Source organism: Mauremys mutica, chromosome 1, assembly GCF_020497125.1.
Source record: "Mauremys mutica isolate MM-2020 ecotype Southern chromosome 1, ASM2049712v1, whole genome shotgun sequence".
NCBI classification, from domain to species: domain Eukaryota; kingdom Metazoa; phylum Chordata; order Testudines; family Geoemydidae; genus Mauremys; species Mauremys mutica.
This window is the reverse complement of record NC_059072.1, coordinates 86,416,083-86,436,998: the sequence shown is the minus strand read 5'-3', so window position 1 is coordinate 86,436,998 and position 20,916 is coordinate 86,416,083. Positions and strand designations below refer to the sequence as shown.

Sequence of the window (20,916 nt, the reverse complement as noted above, 5' to 3'; positions counted from 1 at the left end):
TTTACTAACACATTACTAAATAATTCTATCTAACTGCATCCACTGTGTTGATCTTATTGTATGTGACATTTTTTCTAACTTGAGGAAGAAAGGGTATGGGGGAGGGGGAAAGAAACAGATGAGGCACTGTATGCATATACAGTAGTTACATTTTATGATTACGTCCCTGTCCTCAATCAAATGACAGAGGGTAGAGGAGAAAGATTCACTTATAGGATTTGTTTTTAGTGGGAACTGCAGTTTCTCCATTGGCAGCACTGTCAGCACACTAGTAATTGTCCAGGAGTTCAAGGTCCTTTCACATTTTGTAGACCTGGAAATCAATGCAATCATCAGTAATTTATTATTCTTGTCATACTGTATGTTAAATAAAGTTATTCTCTTTTAAACACAGTTTAAAGGTTTGTTTCAGGATCGTTTCAGATTTGAATATCTCCTTTTTCAGGGAAGCAATGTAATGGAGGATCAGGATCTGTTGGAAATAGGAATACTTAACTCTGGACACCGGCAAAGAATTCTACAGGCAATCCAGCTCCTTCCAAAGGTACAGTTGCTTTTATTATCTGGATTCCAGTAGTATCACCAAGAGCTTTTAATTCTTAAACACTTTATACCATTCTTAAATAGAAATGTGGACATCGTGAGCCTAATTCTCCACTGCCTTATGCTTTTCCTAGTCAATTACACCATGCAAAGTGGGTGTAAAATGCTACCATTCTGGTTTGGTAGTGATTTACGCCCACTTTGCACAGACGTAAATGACTACACAAGTGCAAAGCAGAGGACAATCGGGTCCCATATTCATGATGCTAATTATTTTAGAAATTATTATAGAAATGTTTGTTTTTTCAATATGTTAGCGCATAAAGCCAAAAACAAATTAAGTGGGGCTAGGGATGTATTTTAGGACAGATTTTGCCTATAGATTCTTGCGTCACCTCCATAAATACATTTCTCTCTAAATCCCAGACCAATTTTTCTTAATATAGAGGTAAGATTGGAAATACAATTAAGTAACCCTAGAAACTCAAGATATTCCATTATGGATGCAATACACATCTTTCGTATGTGGATTGGAGACTATCAGTAATTGCTATATTTTATTTGTTTGTCCTGCTGAGTATGTGAATTCTGCTCTTCAGGTGTGCGATCCTGTAACTTGTACCCATTTTTCCAATGGACTTACGGTGTAGGATGGTGTTCATTGCAGACTGAGATTGTGTCAGGCATGTTAAGAGACTATGCTTGTATCTTTGGGATTTAAACTACATGCTAGATAGAACACCAAAATTGCCAGTGGGTAGTTCACAGCTGATTGCTAATGCCTGCTTTTTGCTAGCTTTGCCTTGTGCAGCTTTGCCTTGTATGAGAAGATGCACTGGGCATATTGTGACCCTGCAGGTTGTCATATGATTTGGGAAGCCACCTAAAGGAATGATGTCAGGCAGAAGCTGGAGTTGTATTCTGCCTGAGGCCAAGCAGGCTGCCAAGCAGGGCCCACATGCATATTGACTCTATAGAAGATAGAGCAGGAACAAAACCAAGTGTAAAGTGCATGAGTGCACTGGAGTTTGTGGACAGCATGTATAGAATGATCAAGGTAAAGATGGAGCTCTGTACCCAGTCTCTGACCCCTACGGGGAATGTGTGCAGAGCAAATAAAAGATGTTTGCCGTCTGTACAATGAAGATGAATTAGGTGAAATAGGCTTTCTGGTGCATGGATGGATAAGGAGGGGTATAGTCTTGGGGCAACTTGTGAAGATAAGATGATCTGGCCTGTATTGAGAAGATGGACTGGAAGAGTGAGCTTCTGGTGCATCCTTGTATATAGATGGTCACAGTCTGTATGTAGTGCAGGAAGCATGGTTAAAGATAACGATATATATTCCATGGACTGTATTGGGAATATAGATGGAGGTAAGGAAGACTAGGAAATAGATTATTTTGGTTTATAGGCAGAGGGTACGTGAGGTGCTGAATTAAGTTTGGTGTTTAAATTTTAACTGTGAATTTCTTGAGTTTCTGACTTTTTTTAGCTATAACATTATTTTAACTTCATTTTTTACTTTTATTGTTAGCTCTCTACATTTAAATATTTTGTCTGTATGTTTCCTTTTTTTTTTAGGGGAGGACATGCTTTTTCTTCATCTAACTCAAAAAACCTAACAGGATTTTGTAATATTATATGTTAGTGAGATCTGCACTTAATAAATGGTACTCATGAAGATTACAAGCTCTCAAGGCTAGACTTGAAACAGTATACAAGAAATGCCAAAATTAATTCCCACTATCCTGGTTATTTTTATTATTCAGCCCTAGACGTGTGTGAAGTTCCTATGCTAAATCCCATCATCTGTTCCATATTTGCTAAACAAATTTGACAAAAAATCCACAACTTGCACAAATACAAAAAATGATAAACGTCCGTTTCTAATTGTGCTTGCTGTATGTGGAGCTAGAGATTGAAAGATTCTGCCACACATACTCCCATTGAATAGTTACCTTACTTTAGAAGTAGGGATTCCCTGAGGCATGAGGTACTACTCAATATGAGTATGGATGGCAGAGTCAAGCTCTAAAGGAACCCTCGAAACCAGCTGTTTCTGAGAACAAATGAGTCATGCAATTTCCTGGTAGAATCCACATTCTGTAAATCTGAGATAGTTAAATGCCTTTGAATGACTGGAATCAGTGCTGTATAACAGTCAGAGGTGTTTAGAGGTTGCCAGCTGAGGCAAAAAATAGTCCAAAAAGATCATGTTCTTAATGCATCTTTAATGCAGAAATATTATACCAAAACGAAGGAGGATGGAAGCAAAAGCTGTGCATCACAACTCTTTATTTAAATGACTTGGCAACACAAGAGAGCTATACAGAAACAGTACGTCATTTTCTATTCAAAACCCAGGTTTTTTTAAGACAGAGCTGCCAAGGAAGCTATATGACCCATAAATCAGTATTATAACAACTCTTATCTAATAGAGCTCATCCTGGTTATATTCTCAATAGCACACTGCAAATTTTGAAAATCCTTTCACGTCCTGCAGGGAAACATACAGTGCTAGTATATTTGTTAATCTGTTGATTTTCATATTTTCAAGATAAGTATATACATTTTTAAGTGTTTTAAGATACCCAACCATGTAAGAACAGTAGGACAATGGAACAGACTGCCTAGAAGGCTGTGGAAGCTCCTTCACTGGAGGTTTTCAAAAGGAGGCTGGATAGCCACCTCTCTTGGATAGTTTAGACCCAACAAATCCTGCATCTTGGCAGGGGTTTAGCCTAGATGACCCTTGCAGTCTCTTCTAACCCTATGGTTCTATGAGTGATGATAGATAAAAAGCTTTTAATTTAATTGGCTTTTAAAACTTCCCTACTTCCATTCACAATTCTTTTAAAACTTCAAGGGGTTCTTGTGGGGCTTTTTTGTATTTCTCCTCTTGTGATTGTCTATAACTAGAACACCGAAGGAAGGGGAAGTGTTTTTTGAGAAACTCTTATGTCTTGACATTACTTCAGACCCAACTTTTTGCATCCGAAACTACTGGATAAGCTTAGAGAGTAAAATAACAAGTGACAAATCTAATGTTAGACTTTGAAAATGTTGATTTTTTTAAAAGCTTTCCTTTACCTGATCCAACCTTCATTTTTGTGGAAATAGGATTGGAAATGCAGCAGAGAGCCAGTAGTGCAAAATGAAAACTGTCCTTTGATGCTTAGATGCTGGTTGCCTGCTGAGTAATGAAACTTTTGCATTTCTGACACCAGTGAAACATTTAGGAACTTACCTGCTAAAGTTTATAATATTTTAAAAAAGAATTACTTTTTTTAAAATAGACAAATTTCATTCTGTATTTCCCTATACTGTATTTATACCAGTATAACAAAGAGGATTTAAACTAGAATCTTAAAAATATGTTACTATTTTTCCCTTAGTAATGATTTATCTGAGGAGAAATTGGTTGAAAGACCAGAGTATAGTATGGATATAACAGATAAACATAGTTGGAATCATCCAATCAGATTACTGCTTTCATAGTGCCATTTTTTATTATAGTGTTGGGTTGGAGATACTGGACCAAATTCTGGTCACTCACTAATGTATGTGTGGAGTAACTACACTGAAGTTAATAGAAAGAACAGGAGTAGAGGCATGCTGGCACATGATGGCATATATCACGTTGGTAGATGTGCAGGTGAATGAGCCCCTGATGGCGTGGCTGATGTGGTTAGGTCCTATGATGGTGTCACTTGAATAGATATGTGGACAAAGCTGGCATTGGGCTTTGTTGCAAGGATAGGTTCCTGGGTTAGTGTTTCTGTTGTATGGTGTGCGGTTGCTGGTGAGTATTTGCTTCATGTTGGGAGGCTGTCTGTAAACGAGGACTGGCCTCTCTCCCAAGATCTGTGAGAGTGAGGGATCATCTTTCAGGATAGGTTGTAGATCTTTGATGATGCGCTGGAGAGGTTTTAGTTGGGGGCTGAAGGTGACGGCTAGTGGCGTTCTTTTATTTTCTTTGTTGGGCCTCTCCTGTAGTAGGTGGCTTCTGGGTACTCTTCTGGCTCTGTCAATCTGTTTTTTCACTTCAGCAGGTGGGTATTGTAGTTTTAAGAATGCTTGATAGAGATCTTGTAGGTGTTTATCTCTGTCTGAGGGATTGGAGCAAATGCGGTTGTATCTTCGAGCTTGGCTGTAGACAGTGGATCATGAGGTGTGTCGTGGATGGAAGCTGGAGGCATGTAGGTAAGTATAGCGGTCAGTGGGTTTCCGGTATAGGGTGGTGTTTATGTGACCATCGCTTATTAGCACAGTAGAATCTAGGAAATGAACCGCTTGTGTGGATTGGTCTAGGCTGAGGTTGATGGTGGGATGGAAATTGTTAAAATCATGGTGGAATTCCTCGAGGGCTTCTTTTCCATGCGCCAGATGATGAAGATGTCATCAATGTAGTGCAAGTAGAGTAGGGGCGTTAGGGGATGAGAGCTAAGGAAGCGTTGTTCTAAGTCAGCCATAAAGGTGTTGGCATACTGTGGGGCCATGTGGGTACCCATAGCAGTGCCGCTGACTTGAAGGTATATATTGTCCCCAAATGTGAAATAGTTGTGGGTGAGGACAAAGTCACAAAGTTCAGCCCCCAGGTTAGCTGTGATATTATCAGGGATACCGTTCCTGACAGCTTGTAGTCCATCTTTGTGTGGAATGTTGGTGTAGAGAGCTTCTACATCCATAGTGGCCAGGATGGTGCTTTCTGGAAGATCACCGATGGATTGTAGTTTCCTCAGGAAGTCAGTCATTCACCTGCACATCTACCAATGTGATATATGCCATCATGTGCCAGCAGTGCCCCTCTGCCATGTACATTGGCCAAACCGGACAGTCTCTACGCAAAAGAATAAATGGACACAAATCTGACATCAGGAATCATAACATTCAAAAACCAGTGGGAGAACGCTTCAACCTCTCTAACCACTCAGTGACAGACTTGAAGGTAGCAATTTTGCAACAAAAAAACTTCAAAAACAGACTCCAAAGAGAGACTGCTGAACTCAAATTAATATGCAAATTAGATACAATTAACTTAGGTTTAAACCGAGACTGGGAATGGTTGGGTCATTACACTAATTAAATCTATTTCCACATGTTAAGTTCTCCTCACATCTTCTATGGGTCATCTCAATTATCACCTCAAAGGTTTTTTTTTCTCCTGCTGATGATAGCTCATCTCAATTGATTGGCCTCTTACAGTTGGCATGGCTACTTCCACCTTTTCATGTTCTCTGTATGTATAAATATCTTCTTTCTATGTGTTCCAGTCTATGCATTCGAAGAAGTGAGCTGTAGCCCACGAAAGCTTATGCTGAAATAAATTTGTTAGTCTCTAAGGTGCCACAAGTACTCCTGTTCTTTTTGCAGATACAGACTAACACGGCTGCTACTCTGAAACCTGAAGTTAATAGAGTTACTCAAGATTTATGAGAGTCTAAATGAGAGCAGCATAAGGGTTATTACTATTAGTTTAGGGTGAGAAGGGATTTCTGTACAATTATAACTTGTGAAATTATTGCTTTACAATTGAAATGTATCATATCTGGTCCTAGCTTGATGTCAAATTTCTTAACAGAGTTTGACAAAATCTGGGTCATTTGTTTCTGAGTGAAGGGAAATATATTAAATATATTAAATAAAGGGCCCAAAGAATTAAAGGTGTTAACATAGCCCAGTCACTGTCCAACATTAAATAGTTTTAAACAAGTTTGGGGCTTGGTATACAGAGATCTTAGCCTGCTTACCGTGATGGCAAATGCACCATTAAATATTCTTTTAAAGTTTTATTAAAGATACAGAAAAGAAAGAAGAACAGTTAAAGCATTTGAAATGTAAAGTATTAAATAGTTTTTATTTTAACAACATCCCTTGTTCCCTTTCCCTGAAGAGTTATCAGAAAGAAAGGCTCCTTGTTCAACAGTTTCTTAGATGGTATTAATGATGGTAACTGCTATCCTTTCTGGGGAAAGGAGAAATTAGTTGAGATGGGCTGGAGCTGTGGATGATGATGTTACAGACCAGTCCTGTTTCCTATAAAGACAAAACAAGACAGACACACACAAAAGGGGATAGAAAAGAATAGCAAAGATAGAAAATGCAGCTTCTGTCTCTGGTGTTGCAGCCTCACTGCTGGAAAAACACAGGCCCAGCACATAGTCTTATCACTGATCAGCCACTCTGGCAAACTTGTACCAGCTGTTTTAGGGCATTGTTTTTAGTTGCCTCTTTAGTCACAAGCTTACAGCAATGTTGCCAGCTAAGCCAGACTCTTATTACACAGAAGGCAAAAGAAGAGAGATAGGAAAGAAAAGAAATAAGGTGGGGAAGGGAAAGGACATGGGGGGGAGAAGTGGGAGATGAAGTCCCATCCCAGGTAACGTTTGGGATTTAACCAGTGCCAGTGGAGGTGGTGGTGTCATTTGAGTCTTTCTTTTTGGCCCAGTCTGGTCAAGACATTTCTTTGGATTAGGATGAAGAAGGTCCCTGAAAATAGTGGAAGTGATGATAAAGCTTGCTGCAGTGGTTATTGGCAGACAGTTGCTTCTTCTGCTAATCTTTCCCAAAAGTCTTTTCTTTTTAAGAACCCCAAAAGGAAGTGTTAGGCAGAAGAGTCTGTCCTCTTAGTATTTTGTCCACCAATTGGCCTAATTTCTGACACAAAGACTTTGGTCCATTGATTTCTGGTGGCATTAGTCACGGGATGGGTCCAAGACCAATGGGCCACCCTCCTGGCCCCATATCTGACCAGGACCGCCCAAACCATGTACTGAGGGCTATCGATGGAGGAGGCATGGGACTACACCCGGGTAAAGGCAGCAATACTCGATGCATTGGATGTCAGCCCGGAAACCTTCCAGCAGCAGTTCCGGAATCTGACATACCCTACGGGCGCCCGACCCCAGTTGGTGGCACAGGAGCTGAGGAAGCAATGCAAGCAGTGGCTACAGCCCGAGAGGCAAAGCCCAGTTGAGCTCACTGAGCAAGTTATTCTGGAACAATTCATCCACATCCTCCTGCCGTGAGGAAGGGCCTGGGTCCTCCACCATCAGCCTGCGATGCTGGCTGCTGCCATCACTCTGGTGGAGGATTTCCTCGTGGCTGAAGCCCCGGGGAGACCAGCTATTCGAGCCCACCCACCAGGGCCCGAGTACCCTAAACTAAAGAAGAAGGGGAGCACCCAGACTGAACTGCAGAACCCTTAATGGGGCCAGAAGCCCCGGTATAGATGTCCCAAGGTGCCAGTTCAACAAGTCCCAGCGCCCTCTGAGCCCAGGGATCAGGGGGACCAATTGAAGCCCCCCCAAGGGGCCCAGTGGGAGCGTCCGGCCTGAGCGTCCAAAGATCGGACCATGTTTCTCCTACGGGAAATACAGACGCTTGCAATGTGACTACACTGAGATGGACTGCAGCTTCGGTCATGTTTCTGTGGGAGAAACCCGTGCCCGATGGCCACAGGCCACCAAGATTACAGTGCCAGTAGTTGTCAGAGACTGCCCAACCCTGGCCCTGATTGAGTCAGGCTGAGGCCAGACACTAACCTGCCAAAGCTTAGGACTCCCGGCTGATCCACACCTGGGGATGATCCGACTGCAATGCATCCATGGTGATGTATGGCCCTACCTCAGTGCCTAAGTCTGGCTAACCATGGATGGAGTCACGCGGCTGATGATGGTTAGCCTGGCTCCTCAACTAGCCTACCTGGTGATTCTGGGCTGTGATTGGCCCGAGTTCCCAGAGGTCCTTCGCTCAAATGCCGAGAAAGGCCCTGAGGTCACCCCAGCACTGGAAGGGGGCTGCCCCGAGACCCGCTCCAAGGAGGGGGAGGAACCAGACCCCAATGACAGGGAGGAGAGTCTGAGGACCCCCCACTGGGGCCCGCTGTCAAACCCATGCTTAGCACCAACTTTTTCCAGGACCGAAGGGAGGACCTCACCCTCAGTCAAGTGTATGAGCGGCTAACAGCCGTCAATGGGACCCTGATCAATCTGTACCGGGCAAAGCTGTGACCCCATTTCGAGTTGCACCACAATCGTGTCTATCAGGTGGAATAAGACCCCTGCACCAGAGAGCTCCAGACCCAACTGCTCAGACCTCGATGTCACCGGCGAGCTGTAATGAAACTCACTCACGACATCCTGGCTGCAGGGCACTTGGGCCGTGAAAAGACCCTCGCCCAAATTCTTATGCGGTTCTTCTGGCCCAGTGTGCACCAGGAGGTAAGGAACTATTGCAGTTCCTGTCCAGAATGTCAGCTAGCTGCTCCCCCACAGACACCCATGGCCCAGTTGATCCACCTGCCCATTATAGAAACGCCATTCAAGCGAGTGGCCATGGACTTGGTGGGCCATCTTCCGAAAAGCATTGCCGGATTTCAGTACATGCTGGTCATTGTGGACTATGCCACCCATTTCCCCGAAGCAGTACCTCTACGGAGCATCACCGCCTGAACCATCGCTAAAGAACTCGTGAAGGTCTTTGCCTGCATGGGCTTGCACTGGGAAATCCTCACTGACCAGGGCAGCAACTTCACCTCCCAGCAGCTGTGGCAGGTGTGCGAGCTCCTGAGGATTAAGCAGCTAGGCACATCCATTTACCACCCACAAACCGACGGCTTGGTTGAACAGTTTAACTGCACCCTGAAGGACATGCTGCACAAGTTTCCCCCAGAAGACCTACGCCGGTGGGATCAGCTACTCCCACCCTTGCTTCTGGCAGTCTGTGAGGTGCCCCAATCCTCCATGAAATTTTCTCCTTTTGAGCTATTGAATGGACGTCGCCCACGGGGGCTGCTGGACCACATGTGCGAGACCTGGGAGCAAGCCCTGTCACCAACCCAGGGCCTCCTGAAGTACGCCCTCCAGCTCCAGGAATGCCTTGCTCAGGCAGGAGCCCTAGCTCAGAAAACTTGAAGGCCGCGCAGGAAACTCAGGCCCAAGCCTGTAACCGGGACACACAGATCCACGGCTTCAAACCCAGCGATCGGGTCCTGCTCCTCCTGCCCCCAAGTGAGCCAAAGCTACTGGCCCATTGGCAAGGACCCTATCAGGTGGTCGGGCACGTCACCTTTGAGATTGACCAGCCCGACTGGCGCAAGAAAACTCAATGATACCATGTCAACCTTCTGAAGCCCTGGCGGGAGCAGGAGGACCTATTAATTAACCCTTATCCACCGGAGCCAGAGCTGAACCCCTGTGTACCCCTGACAGAAGACCCTGCAGTACCCCAGCTCAGAGAGACACTTACCGAGGGGCAATGTAAGCAGACCCAGTGCCTCCTGCAGGCGTTCCCGTGAACCTTCACAGTCCAGCTGGGCACAGCCCAGTAGTGCTGGTACTCAAGCCCGATGGAACACAGCACTTCTGTATCAACTTCCGACGCATAAACACCATTTCAAAATTCAATGCATATCCAATGCCCTGTGTAGATGAACTTCTGGGCTGTCTAGAGGAGGCCCGCTTCCTCACCACACTTGATCTGAGCAAAGGGTACTGGCAGATCTCCCTCGACCCTGCCTCCAGAGAAAAGACTGCATTTGCCACCCCAATGGGCCTGTATCAATTTACTCAGATGGCCTTCGGCCTCCATGGGGCACCGGCAACATTTCAACAGCTGATGGACCACATCCTCCAACCCCACCGAGACTATGCTGCAGCATACCTGAATGATGTGGTTGTTTACAGCTGCCATTGGGAGGACCATCTAGGGCGGGTAGCTGCGGTCCTGAGGTCCCTGTGGGCAGCTGGGTTAATGGCCAATCCAAATAAATGCCATATAGGATGGCAAGAGACCACATATCTCGGGCACGCCATAGGGAAAGGAGAAGTGAAGCCCCTCATGGGAAAGGTTCAGGCCCTGGCAGCCTGCCTGCCACCCGCCACAAAGCACCAAGTGCGCCAGTTCCTGGGACTTGCCGGCTACTATCGGCACTTTATTCCCCAATTCGTGTCCATCGCAACCCCCTTGACCAGGCTTTTGACCAAGGACAGCCCCAGGCATGTGGTTGGACCCCGGAGTGCGAAGACGCCTTTCAGACACTCAAAGAGAGTCTCTGCCATGAACCTGTTCTTTATAGCCCAGACTTCGACCGGGAGTTCATCCTCCAGACAGACACCTCAGAGGTAGGACTTGAGGCCGTCCTGTCCCAGGGGATCGACGGGGAACACACCCGGTCTTGCATATTAGTCGGAAGTTGTTTCCATGAGAGAAGAACTATGCGGTTGTAGAGAAGGAGACCTTTGCAGTGAAATGGGCTTGTGATGCCCTGCATTATTACCTCCTTCGGGGCCCGTTCATGTTGGTCACGGACCACGCCTCACTCCAGTGGCTGGCCAAAATGAAAAATAATAATGCTTTTACTGTTCGCCATAAGGTGGGTAAGAACCATGCGAATGGGGACTTTCTGTCCTGCCTGGGATGTATGGAAGAGTCTGTCCCCAACGAGCAGGAGCCAGACTTGGAGGGCAGTGGGGCTGTAACAAGGCAATGTGGTCCCCCGCCACCCCGGAGAGGAACAAGCCCCTCCAAACACCAGAGTAGGCGGGGCCAGAGAGCTCTGAGTCCGCCTCCCAGAGGGTCAGGCGCAGGACAGGAAGTAGAAAAGCATGGGGCAGAGCTCACTTGGGACGCAGCTGCTGGAGAGGCCAGATGCCTCCGGCCTAGCTCCTGGCTGGGAGACCCCGGCAACAGCGGCAGACCCGAAGACTGGCCCACCCAACCAACACCCTGACGCTGACCAGAGCCCGGAGGAGCTGTTAAGCCTGCCCCTCACCAGTTACCTGGAGGAGCTGCCAAGCCTGCCCCTCACCAGTTACCCAGAGGAGCTGCCAAGCCGACCCCAGGGTGCTTGACCCCCCTGAGGATACCGTCCTGACCCAGGTACCTCTAGAGGGGGAGTTAGGAAGTAGCCCGGGGGCAGCCAACCCTAGTCTGGCTGCAGCATTGCCAGTGCCAATGTCAGTGTGTTGCGGCCAGGATCCCCACTGACTCAGCAGCAGTCCTTCTGCCACTGGTAGGTCCCCGGGCTGGGACGCAATGGAGTGGAGGGGCCTGCATCCCCCCTGCCACCCAACTTGTGGGTGGCAGTCTCCCCCTCTCCCCAGCCGTTCAGAGCCAAGAGTCTGGGCTTGTTGTTAACCTGGCTGAGCTCAGCCCCTGCCTGAGCGCTTGAGCCACTGACTCCTTGCTGCCCCGCCCTGACTCCGGGCCTGGGCCTGTTACTTATAAACTGCTGCTCAGACCCTGCCTAAGGGCCAGAGCCATAGACTAATTGCTGCCCCGCCCTGACCCAGGGACTGGGCTTGGTAATTGTAGAACTGTTGCTCAGCCCTGCCTGAATGCCTGAGCCACCGCCCACTGCCACTCACCACCCATGATTGGGCACGAATAACTGTTTTGTGGCATCTCCCTGGTCACCCCTGTGAGAGACTCCCGCAACCAGACAGATTCCACGCCAGCAACCATGAGGACATAACAAGGTGGTGTGGTCCCCCACCGACCCAGAGAGGGACAAGTGTGGCTAAGTCCCTCTACAGTCCCCAACAAAGGCATGGACTTTTTATTCTCCCACCCAGAATCAATTTCATGGGTGGTGGATGCCGTAAATCAGACAGGTAAACAGCCCCAATTTAAGAACACACCTCAAGACAAAGACACCAAGAGATTAGATCTTTTTGGCCAAAAAGCATACTCGTCAGCGACACTCCAATTCTGCATGGCGAACTATACCACCCTATTGGCGAAGTATGACCATGACAACTACCAAAAACTCAACGAGTTCCTACCAAATATTCCAGAGGAAAAGAAGGAGCAGTTCCAAGCCATCGTGATGGAGTAACAACTAGTAGCCCGAACTGCACTACAAGCTTCCCTTGATACAGCAGACACAGCAGCCCGTACAATAGCTACTGCCATAGTCATGAGGAGAGCCTTCTGGCTGCAAGCCTCAGGAGTCCCACAGGAACTGCAAACCAAAGTAGAGTTTGATGGGGAGAAATTGCATTTGATGGGGAGAAATTATTTTAATCAAAAACAGATGATGTCCTGCACTCAATGAAGGACTCCTGTGCCACACTCCATACTTTCACTTTGTGGTGTCACAACAAACACATCTGCACATACAACACCAATCTATGAGATCTTATCAGCAACAAAAGATAGAACCCCCGACAGGGATCAGAGCCCATTCAACAAGAGCTGTTTCTACCTCGACTGCTTTTCTACATTATGTCCCTATCAAAGAAATATGTCAGGCTCCCACCTGGGCTTCAATAAAACATGTTCACAAACCACTATGCAATAATGAAAAGCTCTGAGAACAATGCAATACTCGGCCTTACGGTATTATCATCAACTGTTCAACCTGCTCTGGAACCCAACCTTCCATAACAGGGTACTGCTCTACAGTCACCTAAAGTGGAGCACCCACAGGGACTGCACTCAAAGAAGAGAAGGTTACTCACCTTGTGCAGTAACTGAGGTTTTTGGAGATGTGTGTCCCTGTGGGTGCTCCACTACCCACCCTCCTCCTCTCTACTCTGGAGTTCCCTATATGAGCTTTACGGTAGAGAAGGAACTGAGGGGGTTGGGACACGCAAGCGCCAACAGTACCACAAGGTGGCTACTGCGCACACACATCCGGATCAGGCACTGCTGCCAAACTGGCAAAAGTAGATATGCTGCACGGAGGGTCTTCCGCTGTATTCTCTAGCTCTTTGTTGCAGGTGCTGGATATAAAAGTTTATGGTGATGTGAAATTGTTGTTTTAGATCATAAAATGGGGATTGGAGATAAGTATGGAATAAGTAATAAGCTACCTAGTCTATTATCTCTACTTCTGTGACTGAAGGGCTGTATCTCTCATGTCAATGAGTGAGATTTAATGTAGAGCAGGCTTACAGTAAAAACTGAGTTATGGATGGCTGTAGTAGAGCTGGGCAGAGAACAGTAATTCTGTTTCACAGAGGATTTCAAAGTCTGGTTTCACTCCAATTCAGAACAACCTCCCAAAATGTTGAAGTTCTCCATGAATTGGAATTGTCATTCTCCTCCAATCTGTGCTAGGAGACCTGGCTCCAGGGAAGGCTTCCTCAGAAACTGGGGTATAGAGAGGGTTCGTCAGGGTTTGTCCCTCTCCGGGACAGCGGGGAACCACACCGCCTCCCTTAGTCCTGACACAAGCCATCCAGCAGGGGGCTGAGCAAACACAGGTAGCAGTTAGCAGTTAACAAGCCCAGGCCCTGGATCAGGGTGAGGCAGCAATGAGTTCAAGGCTCAGGCCCTCAGACAGGGGCCGAGCAAATACAAGTAGATAGTACACCCACGCTTCAGGCTCCGAACGGCCTGGAAGAGGGGGAGACTGCCACCCACGCGTTGGGTGGCAGGGGGGACACAGGCCTTCCCACTCCACTGCGTCCCAGGCCCACTGTGTCAGTGGGGATCCCGGCCGCAACACACTGACATGAGTTTCGGCTGTTTCAGCCAGACTCGGGTCGGCTGTCCCCGGGGCTACTTCCCCTCTGGAGGTACCTGGGTCAAGGTGGTGTCCTCGGGGGGGACGATCACCATTGGATCCTCGGGGTAGCTGGCGAGGGGTAAGCTCAGCGACTGTTCTGGAGGGGTAGGCTCAGCAACTCTCCCACACGCTGATCCGCGTCGAGTGTCAGCCGGTCAGGCCAGTCTTCACGTCCGCTGCTGGTTGCTGGAGTCTCCCAGCGGAAGCTGTACCACAGGCATCTGGCCTCTCCAATGGCTGTCTCTCGAGTGAGCTTTGGGGTTGGGCTCTTATACTTCAAGTCTGGCCTCTGACCCTCTGGGGGGCAGGCTTGAAGTGCTTTGGCTCCGCCCACTCTGGTGTCCAGTGGAGCTCGTCCCTCTCCAGGGCGCCAGGGAACTACACCACTTCCCTACATGGGGACACTGGGTGCCCTACTCAGGCACAGCACTCCAGGTGGACTGCCTCAGAATCAGAGCTCTCAGCGCTTCCGTGGTCCCCTGCTCTGGGGAACCTGCCAGTCACTGTTTTATGATCTAAGACAACAATCTCACATTCATCGTATAAAGTTTTATATCCAGCACATGCAACAAAGAGCCAGAGAACAGACTGACAGACACCCCCCACCCATCCCCGCAGCGTGCCTAATTTTGCCTGTTCCTCCAGGAAACTGCAACAAAATAGGATCAAGATCATGATGTGCTAGGTATCTGCCAAGTATTTGAAGTGACGGCATTGTATATTTCGGTGAACAGTACTCCAGCTTTCAAAAGCAAACTAATTTTTTTTTCTACTGCCTTGCATTCAAATTACATTTCAAATAAACTATAAAGAAATACAATTGGTTCAGGCAAGATTTTAAGTTCAGCAGTCTCTACTTTTTAAATTACGTTGTCATTCACTTAAAACTTAAGCTCAAAAGCATTATGCTCCTGTCACTCTTGTTTTGTTCCCTTAAAGTAAAAATATGTATAGCAGAGAAAAGTAGGAGACTGCCAGTGGCTGCCAGCACTGAGTGTATTAAAGTTTCAAACATACCATAAATTCTATGCAAAATATAAGGCCTTCTAAACCTCCTAAATCTTCTTAAAAATGTACTACTGTAATATATGACTAAGTTAGCAATCGTTACACTTTTGTTTAATGATGTGATACTTATAATATTATTGCACATTGATGCTGTTGTGTAATTCATTCTTCTCACATATGCAGTTTGATCCAGTACTTACAGCTGTCGATTAATCACAGAAAACTCACACGATTAACTCAAAAAAATTAATCGCGATTAAAAAAATTAATTGGGATTAATCGCAGTTTTAATCACACTGTTAAACAATAGAAAACCAATTGAAATTTATTAAGTATTTTGGATGTTTTTCCTACATTTTCATATATATAATATTCTGTGTTGTAATTGAAATCAAAGTGTATATTATTTTTGATTATACATATTTGCACTGTAAAAATGATAAACAAAAGAAATAGTATTTTTCAATTCACCTCATACAAGTACTGTACTGCAATCTCTTTCTCGTGAAAGTGCAACTTACAAATGTAGAATTTTTTTTGTTACATGACTGCACTCAAAAACAAAACAATGTAAAACTTCAGAGCCTACAAGTCCGCTCAGTCTTACTTCTTCAGCCAATAGCTAAGACAAACAAGTTTGTTTACATTTACAGGAGATAATGCTGCCCTCTTCTTATTTACAATGTCACCAGAAAGTGAGAACAGGCATTTGCATGGCACTTTTGTAGCTGGCATTGCAAGGTATTTACGTGCCAGTTATGCTAAACATTCGTATGCCCCTTCATGCTTTGGCCACCATTCCAGAGGACATGCTTCCATACTGATGAAACTCATTAAAAAACAATGCATTATTTAAATTTGTGATTGAACTCCTTGAGGGAGAATTGTATGTCCCCTGCTCTGTTTTACCAGCAGTCTGCCATATATTTCATGTTAAAGCAGTTTCGGATGATGACTCAGCACATGCTGTTCATTTTAAGAACACTTTCACTGCAGATTTGACAAAACACAAAGAAGGTACCAATGTGAGATTTCTAAAGATAGCTGCAGCACTCGACCCAAGGTTTAAGAATCTGAATTGCCTTCCAAAATCTGAGGCATGCTCTCAGAAGTCTTAAAAGAGCAACACTCTGGTGCAGAAACTACAGAACCCAAACCACCAAAAAAGAAAGCTGCTTTGCATTGTTATTGAGCAGAACCTGTCATCAGCATGGATGTGTGGTTGAATGGTGGTTGAAGAATGAAGGGACATATGAATCTTTAGTGCATCTGGCACGTAAATATCTTGTGAAGCCAGCTACAATGGTGCCATGAGAATGCCTGTTCTCACTTTCAGATGACACTATAAACAAGAAGCATGCAGCATTATCTCCTGCAAATGTAAACAAACTTGTTTGTCTGAGTGATTGGCTGAACAAGAAGTAGGACTGAGTGGACTTGCAGGCTCTAAAACTTTATATTGTTTTATTTTTAATGCAGTTTTTTTTGTACATAAATCTACCTTTGTAAGTTCAACTTTCATGATAAAGAGATTGCACTACAGTACTTGTATTAGGTGAATTGAAAAATACTATTTCTTTTGTTTTTTACCGTGCAAATATTTGTAATAAAAAATAAAGTGAGCACTGTACACCTTGTATTCTGTGTTGTAATTGAAATCAATATATTTGAAAATGTAGAAGACATCCACAAATATTTAAATAAATGGTATTCTATTATTGTTTAACAGTGCGATTCTTTTATATACTTGAAAACTGTTATCATGTCACCCCTCAGTCTTCTCTTCTCCAGACTAAACATCTTTACTGAAATGTGGCGCCCAGAACTGGACACAATACTCAAGCTGAGGCCTAATCAGTGCAAGTAGAGTGGAAGAATTACTTCTGGTGTCTTGCTTACAACACTCTTGCTAATACATCCCAGAATGATGTTTGCTTTTTTTGCAACAGTGTTACACTGTTGACTCATATTTAGCTTGTGATCCGCTATGTCCCCCAGATCCCTTTCTCCAGTACTCCTTCCTAGGCAGTCACTTCCCATTTTGTATGTGTGCAACTGAGGCCTGGTCTACACTAGGCGTTTAAATCGGTTTTAGGAGCGTAAAACCGATTTAACGCCAAAACCGTCCACACTAGGAGGCACCTTATATCGATTTTAATGGCTCTTTAAACCGGTTTCTGTACTCCTCCCTAACGAGAGGAGTAACGCTAGTATCGGTATTAACATATCGGATTAGGGTTAGTGTGGACGCTGATCGACGGTATTGGCCTCCGGGAGCTATCCCACAGTGCACCAGTGACCGCTCTGGACCGCAATCTGAACTCGGATGCAGTGGTCAGGTAAACAGGAAAAGCCCCGCGAACTTTTGAATATTTCCTGTTTGCCCAGCGTGGAGCTCCGATCAGCACGGGTGGCGATGCAGTCCGAAATCAAAATAAAAAAAAGAGCTCCCGCATGGACCATGCGGATGTGATCGCTGTAATGGCAGGCAAATCCGTTCTATCCGTTCTATCAGCGCTCCGTTACAGAAGATGAAATTCAGAATCCTTTTTTAAAAATCTCCAGACAGATGCCATAGCAGGGACTCAGCGCACTGCAGCGTGACAAGCGTAACGGAAAGCCAAAGAATCAAATGGATGCGCATGGACTGGAGGACTGAAGCTATCCCACAGTTCCTGCAGCCTCCTAAAATTATTTGCATTCTTGGCTGAGCTCCAAATGCTTCTAGGGTCAAACACAGTGCCCGCGGGTCAGGGCCTAGCTTGGCAATTCTATCACCCACCCCCACCCACCCCCAGAAGCGAAAGGTAAAACAGTCCTCTGACTCTTTTACATGTCACCCTATCTTTACTGAATGCTGCAGATAGACGCGATAGTGCAGGACTCAACACCAACATCCTTGCTCCCCCCCCCGCCATGGGCGGCTGATGGTACAAAATGATGGAAATCCATCCTCATCATCAGCCTCAGCTGATGGTACAAAAGGACTGGTAACCGTCCTCGTCATCAGCCTATTGGCCCTAATTTTTTCTGGTGGATGGATGGTGCAATATGGCTGGTAACCATCCTCATCATAGCAACAGGGGGCTGAGCTCCATCAGCCCCCACCCTTCATGTGTAAAGAAAAGATTCAGTTGCCCCTGGACTAGCAGTGGGATGCTGGGCTTCTCTCCTACACACTGCTTAATGTCCTGTCTGGACTATCATAGCAGCTGGAGGCTGCCTTCCACTCATTTCTCACTAACAAGTCAGTGTGTCTTATTCCTGCATTCTTTATTAATTCATCACACAAGTGGGGGGGGGGACAATGCTGCAGTAGCCAAGAAAGGCTGGGGGAAGAACGGAATCAATAGGTGGGGTTGTTACAGGAGCACCCCCTGTGAATAGCATACAGATAATAATTTCTGCAGGCTCTTGCCTGTATTAGGCAGCACTGATTCTATTTTTAGATACCAAAAAGGAGGGATTGACTCAGGGCGTCATTCCCAATTTTTGCTTTATGACAGCAGCCAATGGTACAAAACGATGGAAGGTGCAATATGGCTAGTAACCACTCTTGGCTTTTGCGCCCCTGGCTGATTGACCAGGGGCGCTAGCAGCAAATGGTACAAAAGGACTGGTAGCCATGATCATCCTCAGTTCCAATTTATGGAAAGGTTTGGATGGTGCAATATGGCTAGTAACCATCTCTGCTGTCATGCAAAAGCAAAAGCATGCTTCTGTGTAGCGCTGCTGAATCGCCTCTGTGAGCGGCATCTAGTACACATACGGTGAGAGTCACAAACGGCAAAAAAAGCTCCATGATTGCCATGCTATGGCATCTGCAGGGCAATCCAGGGGAAAAAAGGCGCGAAAATGCTTGTCTGCCGTTGCTTTCCCAGACGAAGGAGTGACTGACGACATTTACCCAGAACCACCCGCGACAATGATTTTTGCCCCATCAGGCACTGGGATCTCAACCCGGAAGTTCCAAGGGGCGGGGGAGGCTGCGGGAACTATGGGATAGCTAGGGAATAGCTACCCACAGTGCAACGCTCCAGAAAATCGACTAGCCACGGACCATGGACGCACACCACCGATTTAATGTGCTTAGTATGGCCGCGCTCCACCCGATTTTATAAATTCTGTTTTACAAAACCGGTTTATGCAAATTCGGAATAATCCCGTAGTGTAGACGTACCCTGATTCTTCCTTCCTGGGTGGAGCACTTTGCATTTGTCCTTATTGAATTTCATCCTATTTACTTCAGACCATTTCTCCAGTTTGTCCAGATCATTTTGAATTTTAATCCTGTCTCCCCCAAAGCACTTGCAACCCTTCCCAACTTGCTATTGTCTTCAAAATTTTTGTGTACTCTCTATGTCATTATCAAAGTCATTGATGAAGATATTGAACAGAACTGGACCCAGAACAGATTCCTGCAGGACCCCAGTCAATATGCCCTTACAGCTTTACTGTGAACCGCACTCACTTATCACCTTATTATCTTTTAGGTGTTTGCAAACTGATTAGTTAATTATTTGCTCCATTATCTTTCTGAGTACTGAAGTTAGGATGACTGATCTGTAATCCCCCGGTTGTCCTTATTTCCCTTTTTATAGATTGGCACTATATTTGCCCTTTTCCAGTCCTCTGGAATGTCTCCCATCTTCCTTTACTTTTCAAAGATAATCACTAATGGATCAGACCAGTCAGCTCCTTGAATATTCTAGAATGTATTTCATCAGGCCCTGGTGACTTGAAGACATCTAACTCGTCTAAGTAATTTTTAACTTATTCTTTCCCTATTTTAGCCTCTGATTCTACCTATCTATTAGTCAAAAGAAGATAACTCTGACCCAAAAACGTAGCATATTTTATTGCTGTCATAAAAGGTGCTTAATAATATTTCTAGTAATCCTTAGTCATTTGTATATTTCAGATGAAGCAGATTGGTAATGATGGCTACAACCCCATCTCTGTGGCAGAGTGGCTGGACTCCATTGAACTGAGTGACTATACCAAATCCTTTCTGATTAATGGCTATACATCGATGGAACTTGTGAAAAAAATCTGGGAGAGCGAATTAGTTAATGTAAGTTGATCTATTTGTAGCATGAAAAGCAATTCTGCAATGAACACACTTTTAAATACCCTTTGATGTGTCCCATTATAAATCAAAGAGATAATATGAAAAGAAATAGCAATATAAACTGTTCCTGTCTCTTATTTATTGTTAAAGATTACAGGGTTCTCAAACTGAGGGGTCATGACCCATCAGGGGGTCATGAGCCATCAGCCTCCACCCCCAAACCACGCTTTGCCTCCAGCATTTATAATAGTGTTAAATATAAAAAAGGTGTTTTTTAATTTATAAAGGCGATCGCACTCAGATGTTTGCTGTGTGAAAGGGGTGACCAATGCAAAAGTTTGAGAATCACTGGATTGCATCTTTTATACCTGAGATTAATATACCTTTCATTTCCATTTATTTGGTCCTTCTCTTAATCATGCAACTAAATTAGTATGGTATGAGCTTTGGCTTCAGGAAGACTAACAACTCTTTTAAAGTATGTTTTTCCAAAAGGTACGTGAAAACAAAAGTGATAACTATAAAACATATTGTCTCCAGTTTGATTGAGAAGAGTATAGCAACAATACTTGCAAGAAGGTTGCTTATAATTTATTTTTTCCATATACTCAGGCTAGATGAAGCATAGATAAAACAAACCTTGAATGTACTCAAGAAACTATATTTAAGGAACAAAATATTTTAACTCTTCACTTCTGATTGTAACCTTGTTTTCTTATCTCTCAATTGCGATAGATTTGGTGATGCACAAATACATGGAAGTAACTGTAAAGGT

At 45.1% G+C, this 20,916-nt stretch overlaps 1 protein-coding gene across 6 annotated transcripts in view; it reads left to right on the top strand.

Moving 5' to 3' along the window:
• ANKS1B (ankyrin repeat and sterile alpha motif domain containing 1B) overlaps nt 1-20,916 on the top strand; it is a 764,239-nt gene that overhangs the window by 482,142 nt on the left and 261,181 nt on the right. For all 6 annotated transcript variants that reach the window (XM_044981810.1, XM_044981801.1, XM_044981818.1 and 3 more), the window contains 2 exons: nt 446-544; nt 19,992-20,144. In XM_044981810.1, coding sequence (XP_044837745.1) covers nt 446-544; nt 19,992-20,144 — 252 coding nt within the window. The remainder of the gene's footprint in view (nt 1-445; nt 545-19,991; nt 20,145-20,916) is intronic.